The sequence below is a fragment of the Neofelis nebulosa genome, chromosome 6 (assembly GCF_028018385.1).
Source record: "Neofelis nebulosa isolate mNeoNeb1 chromosome 6, mNeoNeb1.pri, whole genome shotgun sequence".
In the NCBI taxonomy this organism is placed as follows: Eukaryota; Metazoa; Chordata; class Mammalia; order Carnivora; family Felidae; genus Neofelis; species Neofelis nebulosa.
Genome location: NC_080787.1, coordinates 61017766 through 61042946, shown reverse-complemented (window position 1 = coordinate 61042946; position 25181 = coordinate 61017766). Strand labels below are relative to the sequence as shown.

The window sequence follows — 25181 nt, the reverse complement described above, 5'->3', positions numbered from 1 at the left end:
CAACATGGAGTAAAAGAAACTATAACTATGAAAGGAGACCAAAAACACCTTTTAAAACACTTTTTAAAGCACAAGTACCTTAGAAAAGACAGAAGATACTGCATCCACAAAACAAGACCACAATGCTATGAAAAGGACTATCCCGAAACAAAAAAAAGAACATTCAAAAATTAGAAATGTAAAATTTGACGGAAAAGCTGGAGGATAAACATGTGAAAATTTCACCAAGGAGAGGAAAAAGATAAAGAGATAGAAAGTAGGCAAGATCAAGAAAATGGAAGGATCAGTCCTTTCTAACACTTGAATAATAATGAGTTCAAGAAAGCAAGAACTAAGAAAATAGAGGGATTACCAATGAATAATACAAAAAGTTTTCCCAGAATTGAATAATAGTCCTTTTCAGACTAAAAGGAAATATGGAGTACCCAGAGTTCAATATATAAAATACACTTACCCTAAGACACATTATCAGAAATATCAAAACACTAGAGCTGAAGAGAAAGACTCCACAAACTTCCAGAAGAAAGTAGGTAACACTCTACTTAAAAGAAATTAAGGAATTCCTTAAAAGGAATCAGAATAAACTTCTCAACAGCACTGAAATTAGAAGAAAATAGAGGAAAACTTTCAAATTTCTGAAGGAAAACTATGTTCAACCTTGAATCCTACATTCAACCAGACTGTAATTCCAATAGAAGACCAGATTAAATATATCTGCAGACATACAGTTTTAAAATAATATGTCTCCATGTTCTTTTTCCACACAAAACTACTGGAAAAAGTGTCACCAAAATGAAGTAGGTAAGCCAAAAAAGGAGGAAATAAGAACTATAACACCAAACAGAATCCTCAGAAGAATAGAAAAGGGAGATCCCTGGATAATAGCTATGCATCAGGCTTATACAGTGCACATGGGAGCAGATCAGAAAGCTCCAGTTTCTTCAATAAAATGAAAATGACAGAACATCTGATATGCACAAGTATTTTTAGGAAAGATTTAGACACCAGCAGAGTAGTTGAGGTATTACTGATATGTACAAAGAAAGCTATGTACAAATATACAAAACTATAAAGCAAATGAACAACAAAAACAACTATTAACTCAGAAAGACAAAAAGTTGTACAGGAAAAGTAACCTCAGTTTATTAAAATTGATCATCTCTAACAGCATACAGAGTCACAATAACATAATTACTAGTGACGTAACAAAATTAGAGAATGTACTTTTGTGTGATGAGAACAAGAGGAAAAAAACACTAAATTCATCATCCAGAGTGGGAAGTCAATAAAAATACTTATTTCAGAATAATCAAAAAGTAGTAATATGTTACTTAGAGACATGAAACTAAATACCAAAAAATTAATAATACCAGCTGAAAGAATGATTTCCTCTGGGGAAAAAGAAGTATTAGAAACTTACAGAATTAGTGAACCCTTTAAATTTTGTAAATATAGGGGTGCCTGGGTAGCTCAGTCAGTTAAGCATCCAACTTCAGCTCAGGTCATGAGCTCACGGTTTGTGAATTTGAGCTCCGTGTCGAGCTCTGTGCTGGACTCTGTGCTGACAGCTCAGAGCCTAGAGCCTGCTTTGGAGTCTGTGTGTGTGTCTCTCTCTCTGCCCATCCCCCACTTGTGCTGTGTTTCTGTCTCTCAAAAATGAATAAACTAAACTAAAATAAACTAAAATAAAATAAACTAAAATTAAATTAAAATTAAATTAAACTAAACTAAAATTAAATAAATTTTGTAAATATATAATTTCAATGAAAATTTTAAAAACTATACCAACAAATTGATATAATCTCAAAATTGATTATTATCAAAATGCTGAGATTAGCAAGCACCATGAAAATATATCTCTGCTTAGCAAGGTCATGACCTATCACATCTGTCTCTATACCTTTGATTTTCTAGCTAGAACCTCTCTGGAAGGATTACCTTGTGCCATTAAACGAGGTGATTTTCTTGGTGACCTCACTGAATTTTCTTCTACTTTGTCCCTCAAATTCCTGTTAGGTAAAATCAGTTCTTCTTCATCAATGGTATCATTGCCACTTTCTTTAACAACACCTTCGTCCATAATATCGTCAAGACCAACAACTAGAAAAAAAAATAAAAACAACAAGAAAATTAATTTTAAAAATATCGAGGACCTTAAGTATATAAAGGCAGTACAGAAAACACTGTGAGACAGTTTAATGCAATACTACCCTATAGGGTCATGAAAACTTAGTTCTATTCCTATTGTGTGATATTGCCACTATCAAGCTCCCAATTCAATTTTACAAACTTTTACCTTATGAGGTAACTAGTTAGAATAGCTACAATTGTTCTTGATTTGGCCTGTGCCGTCACTCTCACTTAATATTCACTGTACCTCTGTGACTATCATAAGCACCTATACCTGAAAACTCAATTATCCCAATTTTGGTTAAAGTAGTACAAAAGTTTAATGCTCTGAAAAGCTTGTGATTCTGAGTTCATGCCAGATGCAAAAGATTCTAGTTCTAAGTGTAATTCTATTCAAGACTTTATGCTGGATGTGTGAAAGTAATATAGGTATACCTTTGAGAGGTAGCGAAAAAATATACACAGAGAAATGAAAAATATAATATAACTTTCCCCTCTCTCAAATGCCAGGTAAAATTGTAGGGGGTTAATATAGCTATATAATTAAATTACCTTCTAGTCAAAAGAGAGAGCATTTCATTTAATGGGAAGGGGGAGATATGGAAAAGGACTGGAGGACACTGAAGAAAATATAAACACTGTATATTCTGAATTATAATAACAAATTTACTTCACTTAACTGGCTGACATATAGCAATTCTAAATGTGCAGTTGAATGAAATCTTGTAAAAAGAATGTGATTATTTAGATCAGAAGGCCTGGATTCAAATCCCAACTAAAACAAATAAAACTTGACCAAGTCACTTAACCTCTCTATCAGTTTCTTTATCTCTAAAATGAGAATAACAATACCTGTCCTACCTACCTCACAGGGCTGTTGTGAGGATCAAGTGAGATGATGTATGAGAACTCACTTTGTAAACTTTAGAGCACTACACAAATGTTAGTTATTATCTTCATCCTAGGGGTTAGAAGGAACCTCAAGAAGTTATCTAGTCCTCATCTTTGTATCCAAGAAGAACTTCAATTAAAAGAGCTCAACAAGATAGTGGTCTATCCTAAAATTTAAAGAGAACAAAATTCTTTATAAATATACTTTCAAATGGTACAATGTTTTTGAAGAGCACTTTGACAACAAACAGAACAATGAAACTGCTTATATACTTTGATCAATAAATTATAAAAAGAATAAATTATGAAAAAAAGCTGGCTAGAAAACAGTGTGATCTTTGTTAGTAAAAAAAAAAAAAAAACGAAATGCATGTGCATGTACATTCAGACAAACAAAAAAAGATTAGCAAAAAGATGAAAATCATAATAATGGTTATTCTATAAAATATATTTCCTGTTTTCCACATTTCCTGCTATATGCACATTATCACTCTCAAAAATAGTCTATGCTTTAATCACTATTCCTATGCACTAAAACCTTAAAGAACATACTTTAGGAAAATTCATCAGGACTCATTTAAGATATAATTAGGGGAGAAATGGGTAGGGAGTTCAGTTTAGAAGGCTATTCCATCATGATGAAATACTTGTGTTGCCACAAATTCACACACATTCTCAAAAATGTTTTAACATTCATTTAAAAAAACAAAATGTAAGACGTTTCATCCCAATTTTATATAAAAGCATGTATACAATTTATGCATTACAAATATGCATAGATAGAAATGGACAGGTGGAGGGGGGGGGGAAGCACTGGAGTATTACCAGTGATTAGGTCTAGTGGTAAGGTAGATAAGGAATTTAGGTTTTTTACATCATTGTCACGCTGTCTCTTTGTTTTCCAACCTTTTCTACAATCAGCATGTATTCTGTATTGTAATCAGGAGAGAAAGAAAAAGTTCAAAAGATAAAAATAGTCCAACAGAAAAGCAAATAAAGCCCGATTAACAGTGTTTATTGGCAGGGAGCGAAAACTTATGTTCTGAAATTTAGAGCTATATATTGCAATGCAGAATCAATGGGATTTAGCAAGCCCAATCCAAAAGTCAATTACTACATTTTCTCTTGCTCCATCTGCTAGTAGCTTCTGACCCAGCTGACCCATCTCCCCTTCCTGAATCCCTTTCCCCTCACTTCACTTGTGAACATCACACTTCTTCCCATCTCACTAGCCACTTCTTAATATCCTTTGACAGAGCCTCTTCTTCTTCTTGCAGATGTCTACGTGCTGGAGGACTTAAGAGTCAATCCTCCCACCTCTCATCTTTATCTACATTCAAACCTCCCCAAGTGCTCTCATCCAGTACCATCTACATTTGTATGACTCCCAAAATTATTTTCTCCAGCCCCAAGTTCACATTTAACCTCTGGAAGAGGATAATTTGACATCTCCACACGAGGTTGTCTAACAGATACCTCAAGCTTAACATACTGAAAATAAACACTGCTTCCACCCATTCCCCCTCTCCCCTAAATAAAACTGCCCCTCCTAAAGTATTTCTGGTAATGGAACCTCCATTCACCCAGTTGTTCAAACCCCAAACTCCTGAACTATCCTTAGCTCTTCTCTCCTCATATACCACATCCAAGTGATCAGCATATCCTGCTAATTCTATCTATAAAACATATCACTCATCTGACCATTTACCATCTCCACAACTAACATTCTACTCCAAATTACCATCATTTCTCATCAAGACCATACTGTAATAGTGTCCCAGGTTCTTCTACTGCCACACACCACCACCACCCCCCCCCCCCCACCACATACACATACAGTTTACTCCCCACACAGTCATCACGGTGATCCTTCAAAAATATGAAGTCTTATCTTGTTACCATTCTTCTCTTCAAGACCCTCCAAACTCTTGCCACCACACCACCACACTTAGATTTATGCCCAAAATCCTAACCAGGGCCCACAGGATCCTAAGATCTTCCCCAGCCAACTTCTCTGACTTTTCACCTATCACTCTATAACTCACCCCACTCCAGTCACACAAACCTTTCTTAATACAGGAAAGTAAAAGATCTCAGGGTTTCTATTACTTGTTATTCCCTCTGGCTAGGATGCTATTCTCCCAGATATCCATATGGCTCCCTCTCTTGCTTCTTTCGAGTTTTACTCAAATATCACCTTCTCAGAGAAACTTTTCCTAACAATCTTACCCAACACTCTCATCACTGCCTAAAGACCCTTAGTGTACTTTATCCTTTAAAACATGTTTCACACTACCTGATTAATATCTGTTTAATAACTATCTTCTCCACTAGAATGTAAGTCTACAAGTCAGAACTCTCTCTCTCTCTCTCTCTCTCTCTCTTGTTCAATGCTGAAACTCCAGAACATAGAATAATGACCTGGTATACAAGATGTACTCCAGAAATATTGGTTGAGCAAAAGAATTAGGGAAAAGAAGAGGCCAGGAAAATTTAAATGTTGATAAGTGAGAAAAGGTTTTCACTAACCAGAAGACAGAAGTTGGAAAGAACAAATTTGGAAGTGAAGTAGTGACTTCACTTTTTGGATATACTGATGACATTAAAAAGAGCAGGCAAAGAAGCATCAAGGTAATAAAACATCACAAAAAAAAGGGTAAGGAAAATTTCAATGAAGTAGGGATCAGGAAGGTTAATGCTACAAGAGAAAACAAAGGAAGGAAGAAAATCCACTAATTTGACACACAGAAACAGAGGACCAGATGACAAAGGTTAAAAAGTGAACGAATAAAGAATGACAACTGCAGTCTTTTATTTTTAAGAAGTGTAATGGTAAAAGACAGAAAAGGAGGACAATCAACTAAAGGAAGTTAAAGGGACAAAAGACGATTTCTCTATTTAAGTGACAAATGGGGAAGGGAAACGTAAGGAGGTGAGGTAGGGAGAATTACCTTTACAAAAGGAGATGCGGAATGGGAAGGGAAAGAGAATGCGGCAAGAAGGAAGGAAGGAAGGAAGGAAGGAAGGAAGGAAGGAAGGAAGGAAGGAAGGAAGGAAGGAAGGAAGGAAGGAGAAAAAGAGGGAGGGAGGGAAAGAAAGAAAGAAAGAAAGAAAGAAAGAAAGAAAGAAAGAAAGAAAGAAAGAAAGAAAGAAAGAAAGAGAGGGAGGGAGGGAGGGAGGGAGGGAGGGAGGGAGGGAGGGAGGGAGGAAGGAAAGAAAGAAAGAAAGAAAGAAAGAAAGAAAGAAAGAAAGAAAGAAAGAAAGAAAGAAAGAAAGGAGAAGAGGAAGAAAGGAGATGGAGAGAGGAAGGGGAGGAGGGAAAAATCAACAAAGATCTCCACAGGTTTGCGTGTATGCTGGAAAATAACTTGGAAGGTAGTGATGCCTTGAGATCCCATCATCATACACAAACCTCCTAAGGCAACAAGCTACAATTACATCTAAGACTGCATTTGAGATGTTTCTCAGAATTGACATTTCCAAGAATGCAGCCTTTTTTGTACTCCTGCTCTACCTGACACATTTCCTTTACCTAAAGAAGTGCATCTTTAGGGGCACTTGAGTGGCTCGGTCGGTTAAGTGCCCTACTTCAGCTCAGGTCATGATCTCACGGGTCTGGTCCATGAGTTAGAGCCCTGCGTTGGCCCCTGTGCTGTCTGACAGCTCAGAGCCTGGAGCCTGCTTCATATTCTGTGTCTCCTTCTCTCTCTGCTCCTCCCCGACTTGCGCTCTGTCTCTGTCTCCCAAAAATGATTAAACGTTAAAAAAAAAAATTTTTTTAAAGAAGTGCATCTTTACATTAAATCAAGCTCTACATGGTTTCCAACATACCCAGGGCTCTCATCTAAACAATGCCCCCAACAAGTAAAGCACCTAACGTAACTTCTCTGTGCCTCAAATTCTTCAATAAAATGGAGAAAATACTAGTGGCTCAGAGGGTGGCTGTGATGAATAAATTAATATGTATAAAATGCTTAGAACAGTATCTGGCACTTAGCTTCTGTTTCAGTCTCCCTGCTCATGTATTCACCCTCAAAAATTTTATATTCCTTCCGCTCACTGCTTTTCCTCAACTCTCCCCATAACAAATCAAATTTTTAAATGTATCTGAAATTTCTTTCTTTGAATCTATTCATCTAACTAAAGGTAATTCACAATGCAGAATGAATAATCTCTAGCAAAACCCTCCAAATTAGGTATTTGTGTTTTAAAGAGTTTAATCCAACGGTTTGTGCTAAGAAAATGAATAGAAGTAAAGGAGAATCTGGGTTCTTTTCAGAACACTACCTATTTTCAGGGACCTCCCACATCTCCCCCTCCTTCTGCCACAAGGCTAACCAAGATTTAATATTTGACATCCCAACTTTTTAAATTCACTAAAATGGAAACTTTGGGTTACCAAAACAGTGCTATGACCCGGACTCTTTAGAAGACAAGTGTATGGCTATGCCATACAGAAAAAAACAATATGCTTTTTCATCCCTCCCAGATTCCAGAATTAGAGGTCACTCTCATTTTGAAATTTTGGCATGAAATCTATCATCATACTCAGAAATCCCTGAGCTTGAGTTTAGATCACATTAAAATTCCTCCCAACCTCACCTGCAAATGGCCCTAATTTAATCTGAGTTCTGAGGTCAGTCAAGTCTATGTGAAATCCTCCCAACACTAATATTACTTTATTCCAGACCATTTACTTCTAATCTATCTTTTTGGGAAAAAGAGGTAAATGAGATAAAGAAAATAAAACCAAGCCATTTGGAGTTAAACTTACTGAATTTCTCAAGAACAGGATTAGTTTAAATCACTCTAATACCATATAAAAGGGAGAACCACAGTACAGTATGAAATTCTTCACATTTGACATGCCTTAATTCATGCTGGCAGTGCAAAAGGCCAAACTCAACTATTTCTAGGACAACTGTTTCCTCTTTTATAGAAGTTGGCATTGGGGCACCTGGGTGGCTCAGTCAGTTAAGTGTCCAACCCGTGGGCTTTGGCTCCGGTCATGAACTCCTCCTGGTTTGTGAGTTCAAGCCCCACACTGGGCTCTATGCTGGCAGTGCAGGGCCTACTTGGAATCCTCTCTCTCCATCTCTCTGTCTCTACCCTGCTAGTGCTCTTGCTCGCTCTCTCAAAATAAATAAGTAAACTTAAAAGAAAAAGTTGACATTAAGTATCAGACTTCAGAAAAAACTAAAGAGCATGATGTTGCAGCATCACAATAATAAAGGTTAAATATCTTTTTACAAGGCTTGTGTTCTGAAGTAGAAAAAGAAATTTTATGGTTACATCCTCCTAACAGAGCCCCCACAGCTTTTTCCTCTAATGTTGCAAAATACCACCCAGCCTCTACCTGGACTCCCTTTAGGAAGTTATTTCCTTCATGGATGATTCATACTCTCATTCCTCAAAGAGGCTGTGGCATGATATACATCAAGTTGTATGTTACATAAAATTAACCATTTTGGGTGAATATATCATTTTAGATATTAGATGGTCCTAATTTGAAAAAATACAAATACCGCTACTATGCACACATATTTTTTTCTCAGTTCCTTCTTTACAATAAACTTTAACACATAGGTTTACTGAGTCAAAGAATGAGAATATACATATCTTATTATTTTATATATCTCATCACATGGCTTTCCAAAGGGATTACAAACAATTTACAGTGTAAAGAGATTCATATTAAGAACTCACTAGCATTAAGTCTCAGAGTTTTAAAAGAAACACAGTTACTAAAAAACCTTGAACACTTCAGAATGTGTATACTGCCTTTTTGTATTTGTTAGCTTTGCCTACTCTCCCACTCAGGTGTCAAGGTGTTTTTAATGTATTAGAATTCTATATGTAATTATCTATGTTACCTATTTGATGCAAATACTTTCCCTTATTTTCTTTTAGTATTATTTGGTGTCAATCTAAGGTAACTTTTCTTTAGAATGTTACCTTCAGTTACTCCAATACTATCAAATTATCCATCCTTTCTGCCATAATCTAATACATTCTAAAGCCTTATATTTAAATGTGCACAAATATTTCCATTATCAAAGAAGTCTAGAAGACAGACACTGGGTTAAAGCAATTAGAACTGTTTTTTCACCACAGATCTTCGGTCTTCAATATGCTAAACGGGCATTATAGGAGGGAAAGAACTTCACGTGGCATAATACAACTGTTTCCCAAGTTCTATATTCACACATACTAAAAAAACATACACCAAAATGCTAGTAATGGTTATTTCAGAGATTTTTCCCTTTCTTCTTACATTTCCTAATCCATCTCACATTAAAATAGTTCTGTTAAAAAAATTTTTCCAAAATATCTGTGATTGCCTAGAAAATGAAGCTAAAAAGAGACACATTAAACAAAGGTTTTCTATGTAGAAATAAGTAGTATTATTGATGCCACTTTTTAATTTTTTTCCTTTTTATCAAAGTTATCCATGCACAAGGTTTTAAGGAGTGGTGTCTGGTTTCATGAAGTTTGTTAAGAAAAACATTAATGCATGGGGCGCCTGGATGGCGCAGTCGGTTAAGCGTCCGACTTCAGCCAGGTCACGATCTCGCGGTCCGTGAGTTCGAGCCCCGCGTCGGGCTCTGGGCTGATGGCTCGGAGCCTGGAGCCTGTTTCCGATTCTGTGTCTCCCTCTCTCTCTGCCCCTCCCCCGTTCATGCTCTGTCTCTCTCTGTCCCAAAAATAAAAAAAATAAAAAAAAAAAATTAATGCCAAGCACCCACTTCTCCTCCACTTCCCCCACTAAACTTTAATTACCTCAATGGGAAATGAAGACAAATTAAACCCTTCATTGAAAGGTTGCTGTGAAAACTGAATTAACTAATATCACTTTTTTTTTTTTAAGCTAATATAGCTTCTAATACAGTGCTTGGTAGGCAAATAACAAGATATTAAATGGTAGCAATTATTAAGTATATCTTGGCAGATTTTTTTCAAATAAATTTCTACAGCCCTAAGTGCCCTTCATGTGATCCCTTCTCAACTGTCTAAATAATTTCTCTTATTGCCAAGATCATTCTACTAAGCTAACATAAAAGTGAGATGGTAATCATTCCCTAAAAATTTAACACTTGAATTCCATCCTAGAATACTATATTTACCTTTCAGTTAATGCCTTTAAAAACATTTACTGAGTACCTACTGTATGTCACATGCTGGCCCAGATTATTTTAGACACTCAAAGACAAAATGACCATGTTTCTTCAACAATATTAAAAAAGGACTGGATGGGGGGACTTATACAGACTGATATATACTTACATACTAACCAACTCAATACATTGACGTTATTTCAATTCCAATTCAAACTTAAAAAAAAAAAATGTTTAGGGAACTGGGTAAAACTGGAAGCTGACTGACTGCACACTTGAAAATATTAAGAACGATCTTTAAAGTTCTTTTAATATTTGGATAATATTACTGTGGTTATTTCTTAAAATAAAGAATTCTTATATTAGCGATACATGCTGAAATATTTACAAATGAAATTACATGATTTTTGGGCTGTGCTTCAAATAATCCTGGGGTGGGGGCAGGTAAGGAGGAGTGGGGTATAAATGAAATAAAACCAACTATTAACTGTTTAAGCTAAGTTAACAGGTACACTGAGCTTCATTATACTCTTCTTTGTTTGATGTTTTCCATAAAATATAAAATTTTTAAAAAACTGTTTCCATAAAGCTTCATTTTAAAATGAGGGTGGGACAAACATACACCATGTTACATGATAAGTCTTAACAATTAAAAGGAAAAAGTAATAGCCTGGAGAGAGGAATGAAGGATGATTTGTAATTTAATAAATAGCCAGCAAAAGCCAGGGATACTTGTACCGGTTGTTTACTGCACAACAGCTTCTGGCCTACAGGAAAAGTGAAGACTGAAATCCAGGCCTCTGTCTGCTCTCCAAGCTTACATAGGAGAAAAGGAGGACTTTTTTTTTAAGTTGATTTATTTGAGAGAGAGAGAGGGAGAGCACGTGCATGCACATACACACACAGGAGGCAGAGGGAGAGGGAGAGGGAGAGAGAGAGAGAGAGAGAGAGAGGGAGAGAGAGAATCCCAAGCAGGCTCCACGCTACCAGCACAGAGCCTAACGTGGGGCTTGAACTCAGTACTGTGAGATCATGACCTGAGCCAAGATCAAGAGACAGCTGCTTAATCAACTGAGCCACACAGGTGCCCCCAAGGATGTCTTTTTCGAATTCCTAAAAAAGTACTATATGGGCTGGAAGGAGCCTGGGAATGGCTCAGTCAGTTAAGTATCTGACTTTGGCTCAGGTCATGATCTCATAGTTCGTGGGTTCAAGCCCCACACGAGGCTCTGCACTGACAGCTCAAAGCCTGGAACCTGCCTCGGATTCTGTGTCTCCCTCTCTCTCTATCCCTCCCCATTCGCACTTTGTCTTTCTCTCTCTCCTTCTCTAAAATAAATAAACATTTTTAAAAAAGAAAGAAAAATCTGAACAAGTTGGGACAACAGCTTTTTAGAAGGCATATCAAATACCTAGACCCTGAAGAAGGAACATGACTAGGATATCAGAATAGATTGGGGGCAGGTCTCTGTGGCTAGATTAGGGAAAGTGAGAAGAACAGCAGATAATATTACATACAGAGGTACCAGGGGAAACTAAGAAGGGTCTAGGCTACAATGACTTTAGTTTTTTTTTCTTTGTATGAAGCAGAAAGTTACCAGAGCACTGTGAACACACAGGCATGATTATGATCTAACTTTGTAAAGGATTACTTTTGGTACTCTTTTCAGAACAGACTGTAACAAATCCCAAAGGGCAGAAGCTGGGAAGCCACTTACAGGCTAATGCTATAATCCAAGTGAGAGATGGAAATGGCTAAGACCACAATGGTAGTGAAGAAAATGAGAAGTACAAGTAGCCAGATTCTGGATATATCCTGAAAATAAAGCCAACAAGATTTGCTGACCAACTAAATATGAAAATATGAAAGAGAAAATATGAAAGTAAAATAATGACTTCAAAGTTTTTTGCTGAGCAATTCAAAAGGACTTGCCATTTATAGAGATGGGAAAGACTATAGGAAGAATTGGCACTAAGGGAACCTGGGGGTGGGAAAATAGGCAACAAGAGTTCAGACATTAAGTTTAAGATGCCCAATAGACAGCCAAAGACATTAACACAAGTGTCTGGAGTTTAGACCAGAAGTTGAGTCTAAAAATACACATACATATACAGATACATACATGAGTTTAATTATAGAGTATTTTTTAAAGATTTTATTTATTTAATTATTTATTTTATTTTATTTGAGAGAAAGAGAGAGAGAATCTTAAGCTCCACACTCAGAGCCAAGCCCAACGAGGTACTCTATACCATGACCCTGGGATCATGACCAAAGTCGAAATCAAGAGTCAGATGGACACTCAACCAACTGAGCCATCCAGGAGCCCCAAGATTTTTTTTTAAGTAATCTTTACACCCAACATGGGGCTTGAACTTACAACCCCGAGTTCAAGAGTCACATGCTCTATCGACCAGGCAAGCCAGGTATCCCATAAAGAGTTTTTTAAGTTATAAAATTGGATAAAATCAGCACAACAGTGAGTAGAAAATAGAAAAGATACCTAAAATCTGAACCCTGAACCCTGAGATAGTGCAGTGCTTAGAGGTCAGGAAAGTGAAGAGGAAGAAGAAGCTGAGAGAAAGAAGACAGGCAGGTGACAAAATAACAGGAGTTCCAATCAAGTGAACAGATCATTTCAAAAGACAGAGATCAACTGATAGAAAGCCACTGATAAAAGAAAAAAGAAAAAAAAGAAAAGAAACAGCCTTGGGATCTAGCAGAGTCACAATCTGGAAGAAAGATACTGGGGATAAAGAACACAAGAGAATTCTTTCCAGAAGCTGCACTATAAGCAAAGAGCAAAAGAATAGAGTAATATAGATATATGATAAATATATATATATATAAATGTATACAAAATGCACTTCCAAATCATGTGTGATAACACGGAAATTCAACTGTAAGGATTTTGGCAGAGTATATATACCCTTCAATTCTACCAAGCACGGATAAAACAAAAAGTAGAGTGGATATCCCATCATGTTAACTACAAATCATGACCATGGAAAACAAGAAAATAAAAACTTAGTCTTGAAACATGAAAATCTAATTTCATAAGTATCTAAATATGTACCTAAATACAAGACATAAGGGCTGAAATCATAAGAAAGCTTTTTTAACTTCCAGGAAATGTTTATTATGAAATTAAGGAAAATATCAAAACACACATAACAAATTTTCAAATGGATTAGCTCCATCCAGTTCTTCTAAAAACAAGCACAGAGAAGAGACACCTGGCCACCTACTGGCCAAATCTGGAAAATTTACAGTGACCAGGTAAACAACGTTAACATGAGTGTTTATGGAGTACTAAGGAGTACTTAGTTGCTTAAGGATTGTTTTTGGTTATCTAAATTTTATTTTTATTTCTTAGTGTTCTTCTTTTTTGGTGGGATAGCACATAAGAAAATCTTTGTCTCCTAGTTCATTTATATATTCTATCAATTACAGACTCTCCTGGGTAAAAAACTAAATATGAATGTAATCATATAATCACAATCCAAGATGATATGAGAATTATTTATTAACAGTGGATTACTTTAATCTGACAAAAGGATTAACTAACCACCACTTAAATCAATGCATACTTTCCATCTGCTATTTCTCTACAAGGAAGGTACTTTACTTGCAGGAATCCAGGATCTTCAAAAGGCTGGCCACTACATGTCTCTATGAATACTCCAATTTTTTTTAAAATTTATTTATGTATTTTGAGAGACAGTGGGGGGAAGGGCTGGGAGAAAGGGAGATAGAGAATCCTAAACAGGTTCCGTGCTGTCAGTGCAGAGCCTGATGTGGGGCTCAATTCCATGAGCTGAGCCAAAATCAAGAGTCAAACGCTTAACCGACGAGCCACCCAGGCAGCCCTCGAACACTGCCACTTTTAATGCTACCTTCACAGAGATGCATCCTCTGACCAGCCCAACTCAAATACACCATGGCCTCCACCACCAAACAACCAGACATTCTCTATCACCTTACATTTTTTGTGAGCTCCTTGAGGACAGGGGCCTTATTTGTCTCAAACAAAACTGTACTCTCCAGCACTGGAAACAGTCTGGTACCTGATGGGTATGCAATAAGTATTTATTAAATGAACAAACAGTACCAACCACTTTTATGCCAAAGCAAGTTATTATACCTCACAATTGAGGAGCCATACCATAAGCTGTTGATGCCCGGAATGGTATCTAATGAGAATGATACCATAAAACAAGAATTGCTTGAAAAAAAAATACAACTTAACTGTCTTATAATATGGATCTTACCATTATTTACTGAGTTTCCCATTTGAATGAATCAGATCCCAATTATGCACTTTGTTCCATAACATTTGGTTCACTTTTACTCAAATATAATAGGAAACCAAACATAAATGAGGCCAAGCTAAAAGTTCTCAGAGGATTACACAATTTTCAGTAGGTAAGACTAACATCACTAATCTGTAATAGCCCAAGAAAAGACTTTTAATGGTATTATACACAATATTAAATAAAACATAAACTTCATGAGAGCAGGAATTTGTCATTATGCTAATATATCCCTAATTCCTTGAACACAGCTAGACCATACAAGTGTTCAGCCTTAAGCAGTTTAAATGAACAACTACATGAAAGTATACACAAATGTCACTGTTCCCAAGTTTCTATCTCAAGAGATTAGAACTATCACCTTAAACTAGACTCTAATCATGGAATTACCCTTAACAAGCAAAAGAAACAGAATAAAACACCTCTACTCCATCACAGTAGTGCACTGTCCCCTTGCAGTACCTTCCAGAACTCAGGAGTAAGAATGCTAACAGTTTAGAAAACAAAGATCAGAAGTATCCCACCATGGAACTAAACAACAAAAAAACATCTACTCACTCAAAAAGATACAATTAGTAGCTTTTTTTCAGGATATATGCATAGGAACTAAATCTTCTTAAGAGTAGAACTGCTAAAGTCTCTATCTAAAAGGAACTTTGGCCAAGTAATATTAAAGATTAAAGATATAACCTTCCATTTACAACTGCATCAAAAAAGAATAAAACAGGAGTAAGTTTAACAAAGGGCGTGAAAGATCTCTACACTGAAAACTATAAGACATTGATGAAAGAAATGAAAACAATAAATGGAAAGATATTCTATGGTAGAAGAATTAATGTTAAAACTCCCAAACTACTCAAAGCAATCTATAGATTCATGCAATCCTTATCAAAATTCCAATGGCATTTATCACAGAAACAGAACAATCAATCCTAAAATTTGTACGGAATCATGAAAGACCCCAAATAGCCAAAGCAATCTTGAGAAGGAAGAACAAAGCTAGAGGCATCATGGTCCCTGATTTCAAGCTACATTACAAAGCTATAGCAATCAAAACAATATCGTACTGGCACAAAAATACACACACATCAGTGGAACAGCATAGAGAACCCAGAAATAAACACATGCATATATAGTCAATTAATTTATGACAGCAGAGCCAAGAATATACAATGGAGAAAGGATTCTCTTCAATCAACAGTGTTGGGAAAACTGGATAGCCACACGCAAAAGAATGAAAATGGACCTCTATCTCATACCATACACAAAAATCAACTCAAAATGAATTAAAGACTGGAATGTAAGACATGAAATCATAAAACTCCTGGAAGAAAATATAGAGAGTAGGCTCTTTTTTTTCAGTTTTGGCAGTAATTTTTTGGATTTTGTCACCAAAAGCATGGGCAACAGAAACAAAAATACACAAGCAGGATTACACGAAACTTAAAAGCTACTCCACAGCAAAGGAAACCATCAACAAAATGAAATAGCAACCTACAGCATGGGAGAAAATATTTGCATATCAAGTATCTGATAAGGGGTTAATATCTAAAGTATATAAAGAACTCACAGAACTCAATAGCAAACAAACAATCCAATGAAGTAATAGGCAGAGGGACTGAACATTTTCCCAAAGAAGAATATGAGGCACCTGGGTGGCTCAGTTGGTTAAGCGTCTGACTTCGGCTTAGGTCATGATCTCTCAGTCTGGGTTCGAGCCCCGCATCAGGCTCTGCTGACAGTGCGAAGCCTGGAGCCTGCTTCAGATTCTGTGTCTCCCTCTCTCTCTGTCCCTCCCCTACTCATTCTCTCTCTCTATCAAAAATAAACATTAAAAAATAACAATAATAAAAATACATACAAATAAATGGCCAAATGGCCAGGTATATGAAAGTTGCTTATCAGGGAAATGCAAATCAAAACCAAAACCATGATGAAATATCACCTCACACCTGTTAGGATGAAATACCACCTCACACCTGTTAGTATGGCTACCTTCAAAAAGACAAAAAAGAACAATTATTAGTGAGGATATGGAGAAAAAGGAATCCTTACATACCGTTGGTGTGAACGTAAACTAGTATAGGCACTATGGAAAAGAGTAAGGAGGTTCTTCAAAATACTGAAAATAGAACTAACATATGATCCAGCAAGCCCACTTCTGGGTATATACCAAACCAAATGAAAAGAAGGTATCAAAGAGATACCTGTACTCCCATGTTTGCAGCATTATTCACAATAGTCAAGTGTCCATCAATAGATGAATGGATAAAGATGTGGTGTGTGCACGCACGCACGCGCGCGCACACACACACAGGAATATTATACAGCCATGAGGAAGAAGGAGAGCCTACCATTTGGGATTACATGGACGGATCTTGAAGATACTATGCTAAGTGAAAGAAGTCAAAAAAAGAGAAGGACAAATACTACACAGTATCACTTATATGTGGAATAAAAAAAAAAAGTCCAACCTATGAAAACAGAGTGTAAAAATGTGGTTGCCAGGGGCTAGGGGGTGGGGGAAATAGGAAGAGGTTGAGGTAGGTAAAAGGTACAAATTTCCAGCTATACAATGAATATGGTCTGAGGATCCACTGTAAAACATGATATAATTGATACCACTTTACTGCATAACTGAAACTTGCTAAAAGAGAAGTGAAATGTTCTCATAAAATAAATATATAAATATGAACATGAATATGCAATGTGATGATGTATTAATTAACACAAGGGGGAATCCTTACTCAAAATATACGTATAACAAATCATCATGATATACACTCTAAATATCTTACAATTTTACATGCCAATTATACCTCAAAAACACTGAAATTTTTAAAAACTATATAATTTTGATAGAATAAAAGTGTCAACTCTGCAATAAATTTAGAACATACAAGACAATTATTAGAACTTGAAAAACACAAGAAGAGAACATAAAAATACCTGATAAACATACCTAAAGGTCTTGATTCAATGAGCAAAACAAGAATTTATTTATTTATTCAATCTTCAAGCAACTGTATATATAGTGAAACATATCTCCTTCCATTTCATAATGTAGATTTAGGAATCAGTACATACTTTGTTATTTCATTAAATCTCTCTAGGTTCTATGGATTGATGAATTTGGATGAGCAATTTGGACTGGATGATTCCAATCACTCAAATTCATTTCAGTTAAGATTCTAATTCTAAAGCCCTTCATAAGGAAAAGTAAATAGCAGGCTTCAGTGAAGAACTACGTTAATAAAGTTTATTTTTATCTGTGTTACACACATATACCTTAATTTACAAGCATGTATCCTCTTACTTTTATTTCATGTATTTCTAATAATCTCACTTTCCTGAGATTAGACAAAATATATCTTTAGAAAGATACATTGATGGTTCTAAAAACATTGTTATTTTAGAAGGAAAAATAAATCATTAAAAAAATTTTTTCCACAAGTATGTAAGGACCAAAAGCCCCACCTACTAAAATTGTACCTAAGGATATCACTACTAATGAATGACAAAATAATTTATTTCCTAAGAAAATTCAATCATCAGTTAAAAGTTACATTATGTTCACTATTTTTTAAAAAAGACTTATCTAACATGTTTTAGAAAATGACCCACCCAAAATGGTTAAAATAAAAAAATCATTTTAAAACTATCTCTTTCTTGGAAAATACTATACAGGAAAATTGCTTTCCTAAAACATCACATGAATGTTTCTCTATTAGAGACAATACTGCTTATCCATTAGTCAACGTCATTATTTGACAATTTTCCTACTGTGACCAAAGTGTATCAAATTTGATTTAAAGCATTTTTATCAACGTTAAACCTTAAACCTAGGAAAATTTTTCTACCAAACCCTATCAACAGATAAGCTACCAAAATGACCTCCTTGGATCTACTTTTGTAAAGCTGCTTATCAGGAAATCTTTCATAAAGAAATTGACTGTAATTATACATGTAAACAGGAAAATATGGTTCTAAGGCCAAAATTTAAAACATATTTAATCTCCAAATTTAAAGACAAATCAGTAAGTGCTTTAAGAAGCACTCCACAATGCCAATGTACGTAATTGTATACAACTGGACATGAATACACACATTTAAAGGTACTCCATCCATCTCACTAATTACATCTGGGGCACTTTAAGCATTAAAAAAGAGTGTAACACAATGTATTTTTTTTTTTTTTTAAATTTTTTTTTTTTTTTTTTCAACGTTTATTTATTTTTGGGACAGAGAGAGACAGAGCATGAACGGGGGAGGGACAGAGAGAGAGGGAGACACAGAATCTGAAACAGGCTCCAGGCTCTGAGCCATCAGCCCAGAGCCTGACGCGGGGCTCGAACTCACGGACCGTGAGATCGTGACCTGGCTGAAGTCGGACGCTTAACCGACTGCGCCACCCAGGCGCCCCCACAATGTATTTTTTAAAATCTATGCACCCATTATGACAATCTAAAAGGAAAGAGCCAAAAAAATAATCTGCTACCTCTGGCACTGGATGTGATCTGGAAACTGATGGCCAAATGTTACTTCTTTCCTTTAATCTGCCTCTTCAATAGGAATGTAGTTAATAACCAGGTAATAAGGGAAAACGTTTCTTTGCCAGACGAATGCCAACAAATAAATGTAAAGGAAAAGACAGAATTGAAAAACCATCACTTTGCTACAACTGATTCTACCAAGTATCATCAATGGATGCATAAAACCATTAGAGGAAAGGTCAATGAAGAACTAATATTTTCATGTTGCCAAAGTTTTATCTCTACAAATTACTTGCTATCTCAAGTATTTAGGAAGCAGAGATTTGGCTTTTGCCAAATCCAGTAATTGAATTTAACATCAAAACCAAACACTGTAAAACTTCTTGATGTGGTATTATATTAACTACACACATTCACCTATGAAGGAATCTTGTCAAAATGTATAACCAGAATCCAATTAAGCTTTTCAATCTAACTTCCAATTTGCAGGACATAAAAGCAACATACCAAGCTAACTAACATCATAAAGAAATGATATTAAAAATCCAAAACTTAGGACATCAAGAAATATTTGGTCTTATTTCTTCAAAAAATCAGTATCACTGGAAAATATGAGGCTTCAGAAATAGAACTAAATACAACACTTAAGTCCTTTAATTACATCTTGATTTGAACAAGCCAAATGAAAATGGTATTTTGTGGACAAATGACAAACCTGAATATGGACAGGATATTGGATTTTAGGGAATTACCTATTTTTCAGGTATGCTTATAACATTGTCATGTAGAAATCCTTTTTCCGGAGATGCATGGTGAAATTAAACTCATTAGATGGAAGGAGTGGGAGGATGATGTGGCAGACAGATAAGTGGATGCAGCCAATACAGCAAAACATTAACAGCTATCTACGTTGGTGATGGTAAATGTGTGTATACTGTACTATTCTTCCTGTTTCAGTATGTTTTAACTTTTCAAAATCCAAAGTTCAATTTTTAGAAAAAAAGAGAAGCGTGGGGCACCTGGCTGGCTCAGTTGATACAGTGTGCAAGTCTTGTTCTCATGGTTTTAAGTTGAAGGTACACACTGGGTATAAAATTACTTAAAAGCAAAATCTTTAAAAAGAAAAAAAAGAGAAGCTCAAAATAAAATATACCCTTAATCAAGTATCTAACAGCATACATTTGTTTTATAAGCTATTTTGTTCCAAAACAGATTTAAAGTAGTCTTCTAAAAGATATATGACGTAAGCTAATATGTAAAAAGAAAAAAAGAAAAACTAAAGAAAAAGATGGGACAGAAACTAAGATGAAGTCAAGGATGATTAAGTACCCAGAATGAGTTACAAATATTTATATTTTATGAAGCTTAAAAGTCAAAGTTTGTCAGGTATTTATCAAAACTCTTTAGAAAGAAAAATATGAAAAATGGGCAGTATACATTAAAAAGGTACTGCCTCAAATAAAATACCATTTCAATAGACACCCTTATAACAACTTCCATTAGACTTTAAGTGTGCACTAAGTAGACAGTCTCTTAAGGAAGTATATAGATCTAACGGGGTGTAAACACAATCTCTGTCCAGGAATGAAATAGTATTATGTATATTAACGGTTATCCAAAAACTAAAAAGAAATTAAACTTCACCAATACTTAATCAAACTGACACTACGATCCTTGCTCAATTCATGTCAGTCATAATTTATCTAAAGAGAAATATCCTGAGGCAAAACTGAGAATTCTATAATGTGGTGGCACTGGGCACCCTTAAACCACTTATCTACCTTCAACGTTTTGCATTGTTACAGGATATCATCAACACAGTTCTTTTTGTATTAAAAAAAAAAAAAAAACCTTTAAAAAGAGTGGACTGTTTACAGTAATTTTCAGAAAATGGGAAAGGACTGTTAAAATCTGTGTATTACAGAAAGGTTCTCCATTAATTCACAGCAAAGTCCTTAAGAACTGTTACACTTAAGGATGAGTTATACATTTTTTTTAATAATACAATGTTTTATAAATGAGACAAGTGTTACAAACATGCTGGCCTTTTCTATTATAAGCAGTTTTAAGCGATGTGTCATATGAAAAAATAAGCACCCTTAATCTGTCCTTTTTTGATAAAAGGTAACATTTAGTAATGAGTAAGAAATTACTTGCTTTTCAAAAAGATACGTGAACTAACAGACTCTTAACTATAGAGAACAAACTGATGGTTATCAGGGGGTCAGTGGATGAGGGGAATGTGTGAAACAGGTGATGGGGATTAAGGAATACACTTGCAATGAGCACTGGTTAGATATATGGAATTGTTGAATCACTATATTGTATACCTGAAACTAACATAACAGTGTATGTTAACTACACTGGAATTAAAAGAAAAAACTTGGAATAAGAAAACAGAAGTTCAGAAATACTTTCATTATTATGTAATTTGTAACTAAAAATGAAATTTAGCACCTAAAGAACTCTTATCTGGAAACTTTAAAATTTTTCCAAATAAAAAGATTCAGTGAGTTCTGAGTTCAAATGGTAAATATTTTAAAAGGTAATAACAGACACACTGGTTTATTGGTTTAAAAGAACAGACACACTGAAGATGGCAAAAAATGTTCTAGTTTAGCTGCAATAAAAGCCTTTGTACACCTGATAGATAAGGAACAAAAATCTAGGATTGTAATTCGTTATGTAGAGCCTATAGTGAATTTCTTCCATGTAAATACATGTCTCTTTCTTGTATTATGGCTTTCATCCAGAAGAGCCATTAAAATCAAGCATCAAAATATATTCAACTTGTAACCAAAACATACAACATTGTTATCTAAAGGACAAGATGAATTTTTCAACAATAATGAAGTATGATCAATCATACTGCACTCCAAAAAAGTTCTTGTACAATTGACAATAATTTTTAAAGTGTAAATATCATTTGTTATCTATGGCGTATTTTCAAGTATCTATCATATATGCTATATAATAAACATTAATATATTAGTATAGTAGGACAAGTATATCAATACACATACATGTAAAATGTCTTGCTGATAAACATGTATAGTCAAGTTTGGACACCATTATCTTAATGAAATGAAGCCTCAGATATAGAAGCAGCAATCCTGACACCCCACCTCAGAGTGAAACAAGACAAGAATTTAATATCCCTTAAATGTTTTGATAAAAGCTGGCAATCATGATCTATGAACAGAGACCTGGAACTTTATGAACTGTGACCCAGGTTCCATTAGCTGGGGGTAAGAAATAGATAATGCAGCCTAGAAAAGTCTTTGATGAGTGAGGCAGAATCAACTCTGAAAACAAGCCAGGTAATCAAACCTCCCAGGATAACCTGTATGCTGAGGTCAACTTACCAAGAAAAAAGTCCTGATCTTAGCCTCTTCACAGAGTGAACTACAGAATCTGTGCTTGAGAGGGCTAGCTAACTGTTGCCCAATATCCATTCAGCCACCCTTCCACACTCACTAGAATTTGTTGTTTAGCTGAGTATTGGTCACCCAAAATAAAGACAACACTTTTCAATGTACCTTACCGCTAGCTATGGCCACTAAGTTACAGCCAATGAAATGAAAGGAGAAATGGTACATACACTCTCAGGATATAATCATAAAAGGAGGGGGGCATACCTTCCTTTCCCCTTTTCTCTTTTACTGACCAGAATCCAACTTCTAGTTGGATACTGGAGAAGCCATCTCACACTATGAGGTGAACCTCGATTTAGGGACATACAAGATAGCACAAGGTAGATGTAGATAGCACAAGTGTCAGGAGCTTATTAGGTCCCTGACACTGGAGGTCCACACCAACTCTCAGTCACCTTCTTCTGAGCTACTATATAACAAAATAAATGTTTCTTCATACCACTGTTATTTGGAGTTTTCTTGTCACTCCCAGCTGAACTTAATCCTAGGCCAAAAAGCCAAAAATTTTTATTAAGATGCCCCAATAAGTCACAATCCATGAGAACCAAATCTATCACAGCAACAAACTAGAGAAAACAGAGCCTAGAATAAGGAAAGTATTTCTGAGATCAGCCAATAGGCCAAGGATGCCTAGGTCTATGATTTGGGAAATCCAGGTAATTAGGCTTTCCTAATTCTCTAATAACAGGAATCTGCCACTGCCAAGGAATTATGAAATTCAACTTTTCTGATTGGCAGGTACACCAATCCCTAAGACAGGGAAGATGGGTAAGAGATAGGGCCTTTAAAACAAGCTTCTGTCTCTTGAGCCACTAACAGCCAAACTGTCTCATCATTGAGATCCCATAACAACTGCAAATGCAGCTCTCACTCTTTTATCAGAAATCCTTTTGGTCAACATTCTCAAGACACAACAAAATACAGGGTTTAGAGATATTTCATTATTCATTTTTCTTCCATGGGAAAAAGATGGTAAGAATAAAAATTATAGAGTTAATTAAACAAAGGAACAGAAGAGCAAAACCAAAGTCAAGAAGTATTTCCTCAAGAAGCATTTCCTCAGTAATCCTTGATTTTCTTTACACCATAATTACTTTAAAACTACAAAGTAGAATAATTTACTGCTTTAAACATTAAAAAGCTGTTCATAAACCATCTCATGTTGATTAAAATAAGTAAATATCACACATCTTATAACAAATATTCTGATTATGAGAAATAAGTATATTTGATCAAATTGCTACCACATTAAACTGTCAAATCAAGAACCCTACTCTTTTAAACTGCAAAATCATAGAATATTAGCCTTCCTGTCCAAAGACTACCCACTACATATACTACAAAAAACTTTGTACCCACATACAGTAGAAAAAACTTTTTTACCCACGTTAAAATGTACAAACATCCAATAAATGCAAGATGATTTACACTAGAAAACATCCTCTTTTAATCATATAAATAGTTCTTCTGTTAAAATGTTTGAGACAGAGAAAGAGTGTGCCAGCACGTGCACGGGGGGGGGGTGGGGGGTGGGGGGGGTGGGTAGAGAGAGAGAGAGAGAGGGAGGGAGGGAGGGAGAGAGAGAGAGAGAGAGAGAGAGAGAGAGAGAGAGAGAGAGAGAGAGAATCCCAAGCATGCTCTGTGCCATGAGCACAGAGCCAGCTAAGGGTTCGATCTCATGAACTGTGAGATCATGACCTGGGCCTAAATCAAGAGTAGGCCACTTAACCAACTGAGCCATCCAGGCACCCCAATGATATAAACAGTTCTGGAACTGTTAATGAGTTATCAATTGTGTTTAAATTAACTAGATATAATGTGATAAACTTACTTGTTTAAATTCTGAGCTGAGATCACAGACAAGGTATAGAAACAAATTTTGATTACAGATAGAGTAAGCAGTTAATTCTGGAGAAAAAAAAAAAACCTCACAGATAAAGAATGAGGCTGAAAGGAATTCAGCTGGGAAGAAAGAGGTTGGAAGGTGAGAGAAGTGATAATATATTAAAAATATAAGATCAAAAATAAACATATTACATATTTTCAAAATGCACAAGATGAAGGGTTTAAAAAAAACTTCTCTTCCTACTTCCCCACAAAACCAGGACTCAAAAGTCAGGTTCACTCTATTATTATTCTAAATTTGAACCCAGAGTATGGGTTCATAAAGCATGTGAAAGCTAATATGAAAATGTGACCATTCCTAACCATATTAATGAGAAAGTAAATTCAAATTTATGTATGATCAGAACAGACTCCTATGTTCTTCATTTTAACTATACTCTAATACAATTAGGATTATTCAAACATTATTCTCTTCAAAATACTATGCCAGCCATATTTTATAAATTTTACATTTTTAAAATAACTTTCCTGTGATGAAAGTTATAAAATTAAGACTAAACTTAGCTCTGGGATGAGAAAAATATACCTTGACTTTCTTACTCAAAACAAAAAGAAGGTATTCTCTTTTCCTCCTCTCACCAGTAGGTGATGGTAGGCCAATCATCATAGACAAAAATCTAGTTTTAGGCTAGTTTTCCAATCTAATAGTCTTCCAATGAGATTGGTCAGATATGATGTTTCTCCTATTTAAGAAAATTAAAAACTGGAGTACCTGGATGGCTCAGTAGGTTGTGTCCAACTCCTAATTTCGGCTTGGGTCATGATCTCAAGGTTCATGAGCTTGAGCCTCATGTGGGGCTCTGCGCTGATAGCACAGGGCCTGCCTGGGATTCTCTCTCCCCTCTGCCCCTCCCCTGCTCTCTCTCAAAATAAATAAACAAACATTTAAGAAACAAGGA

At 35.5% G+C, this 25181-nt stretch overlaps 1 protein-coding gene across 4 annotated transcripts in view; it reads right to left on the bottom strand.

Moving 5' to 3' along the window:
* Positions 1 to 25181, bottom strand: part of PHF3 (PHD finger protein 3) — an 82122-nt gene that overhangs the window by 33036 nt on the left and 23905 nt on the right. For 3 of the 4 annotated variants that reach the window (XM_058734356.1, XM_058734358.1, XM_058734355.1), the window contains one exon: positions 1939 to 2100. In XM_058734356.1, the coding sequence (XP_058590339.1) occupies positions 1939 to 2100 (162 nt within the window). Of the gene's footprint in view, positions 1 to 1938; positions 2101 to 2995; positions 3092 to 25181 lie in introns of all 4 variants that reach the window. The other variant, XM_058734357.1, reaches the window with a different exon arrangement.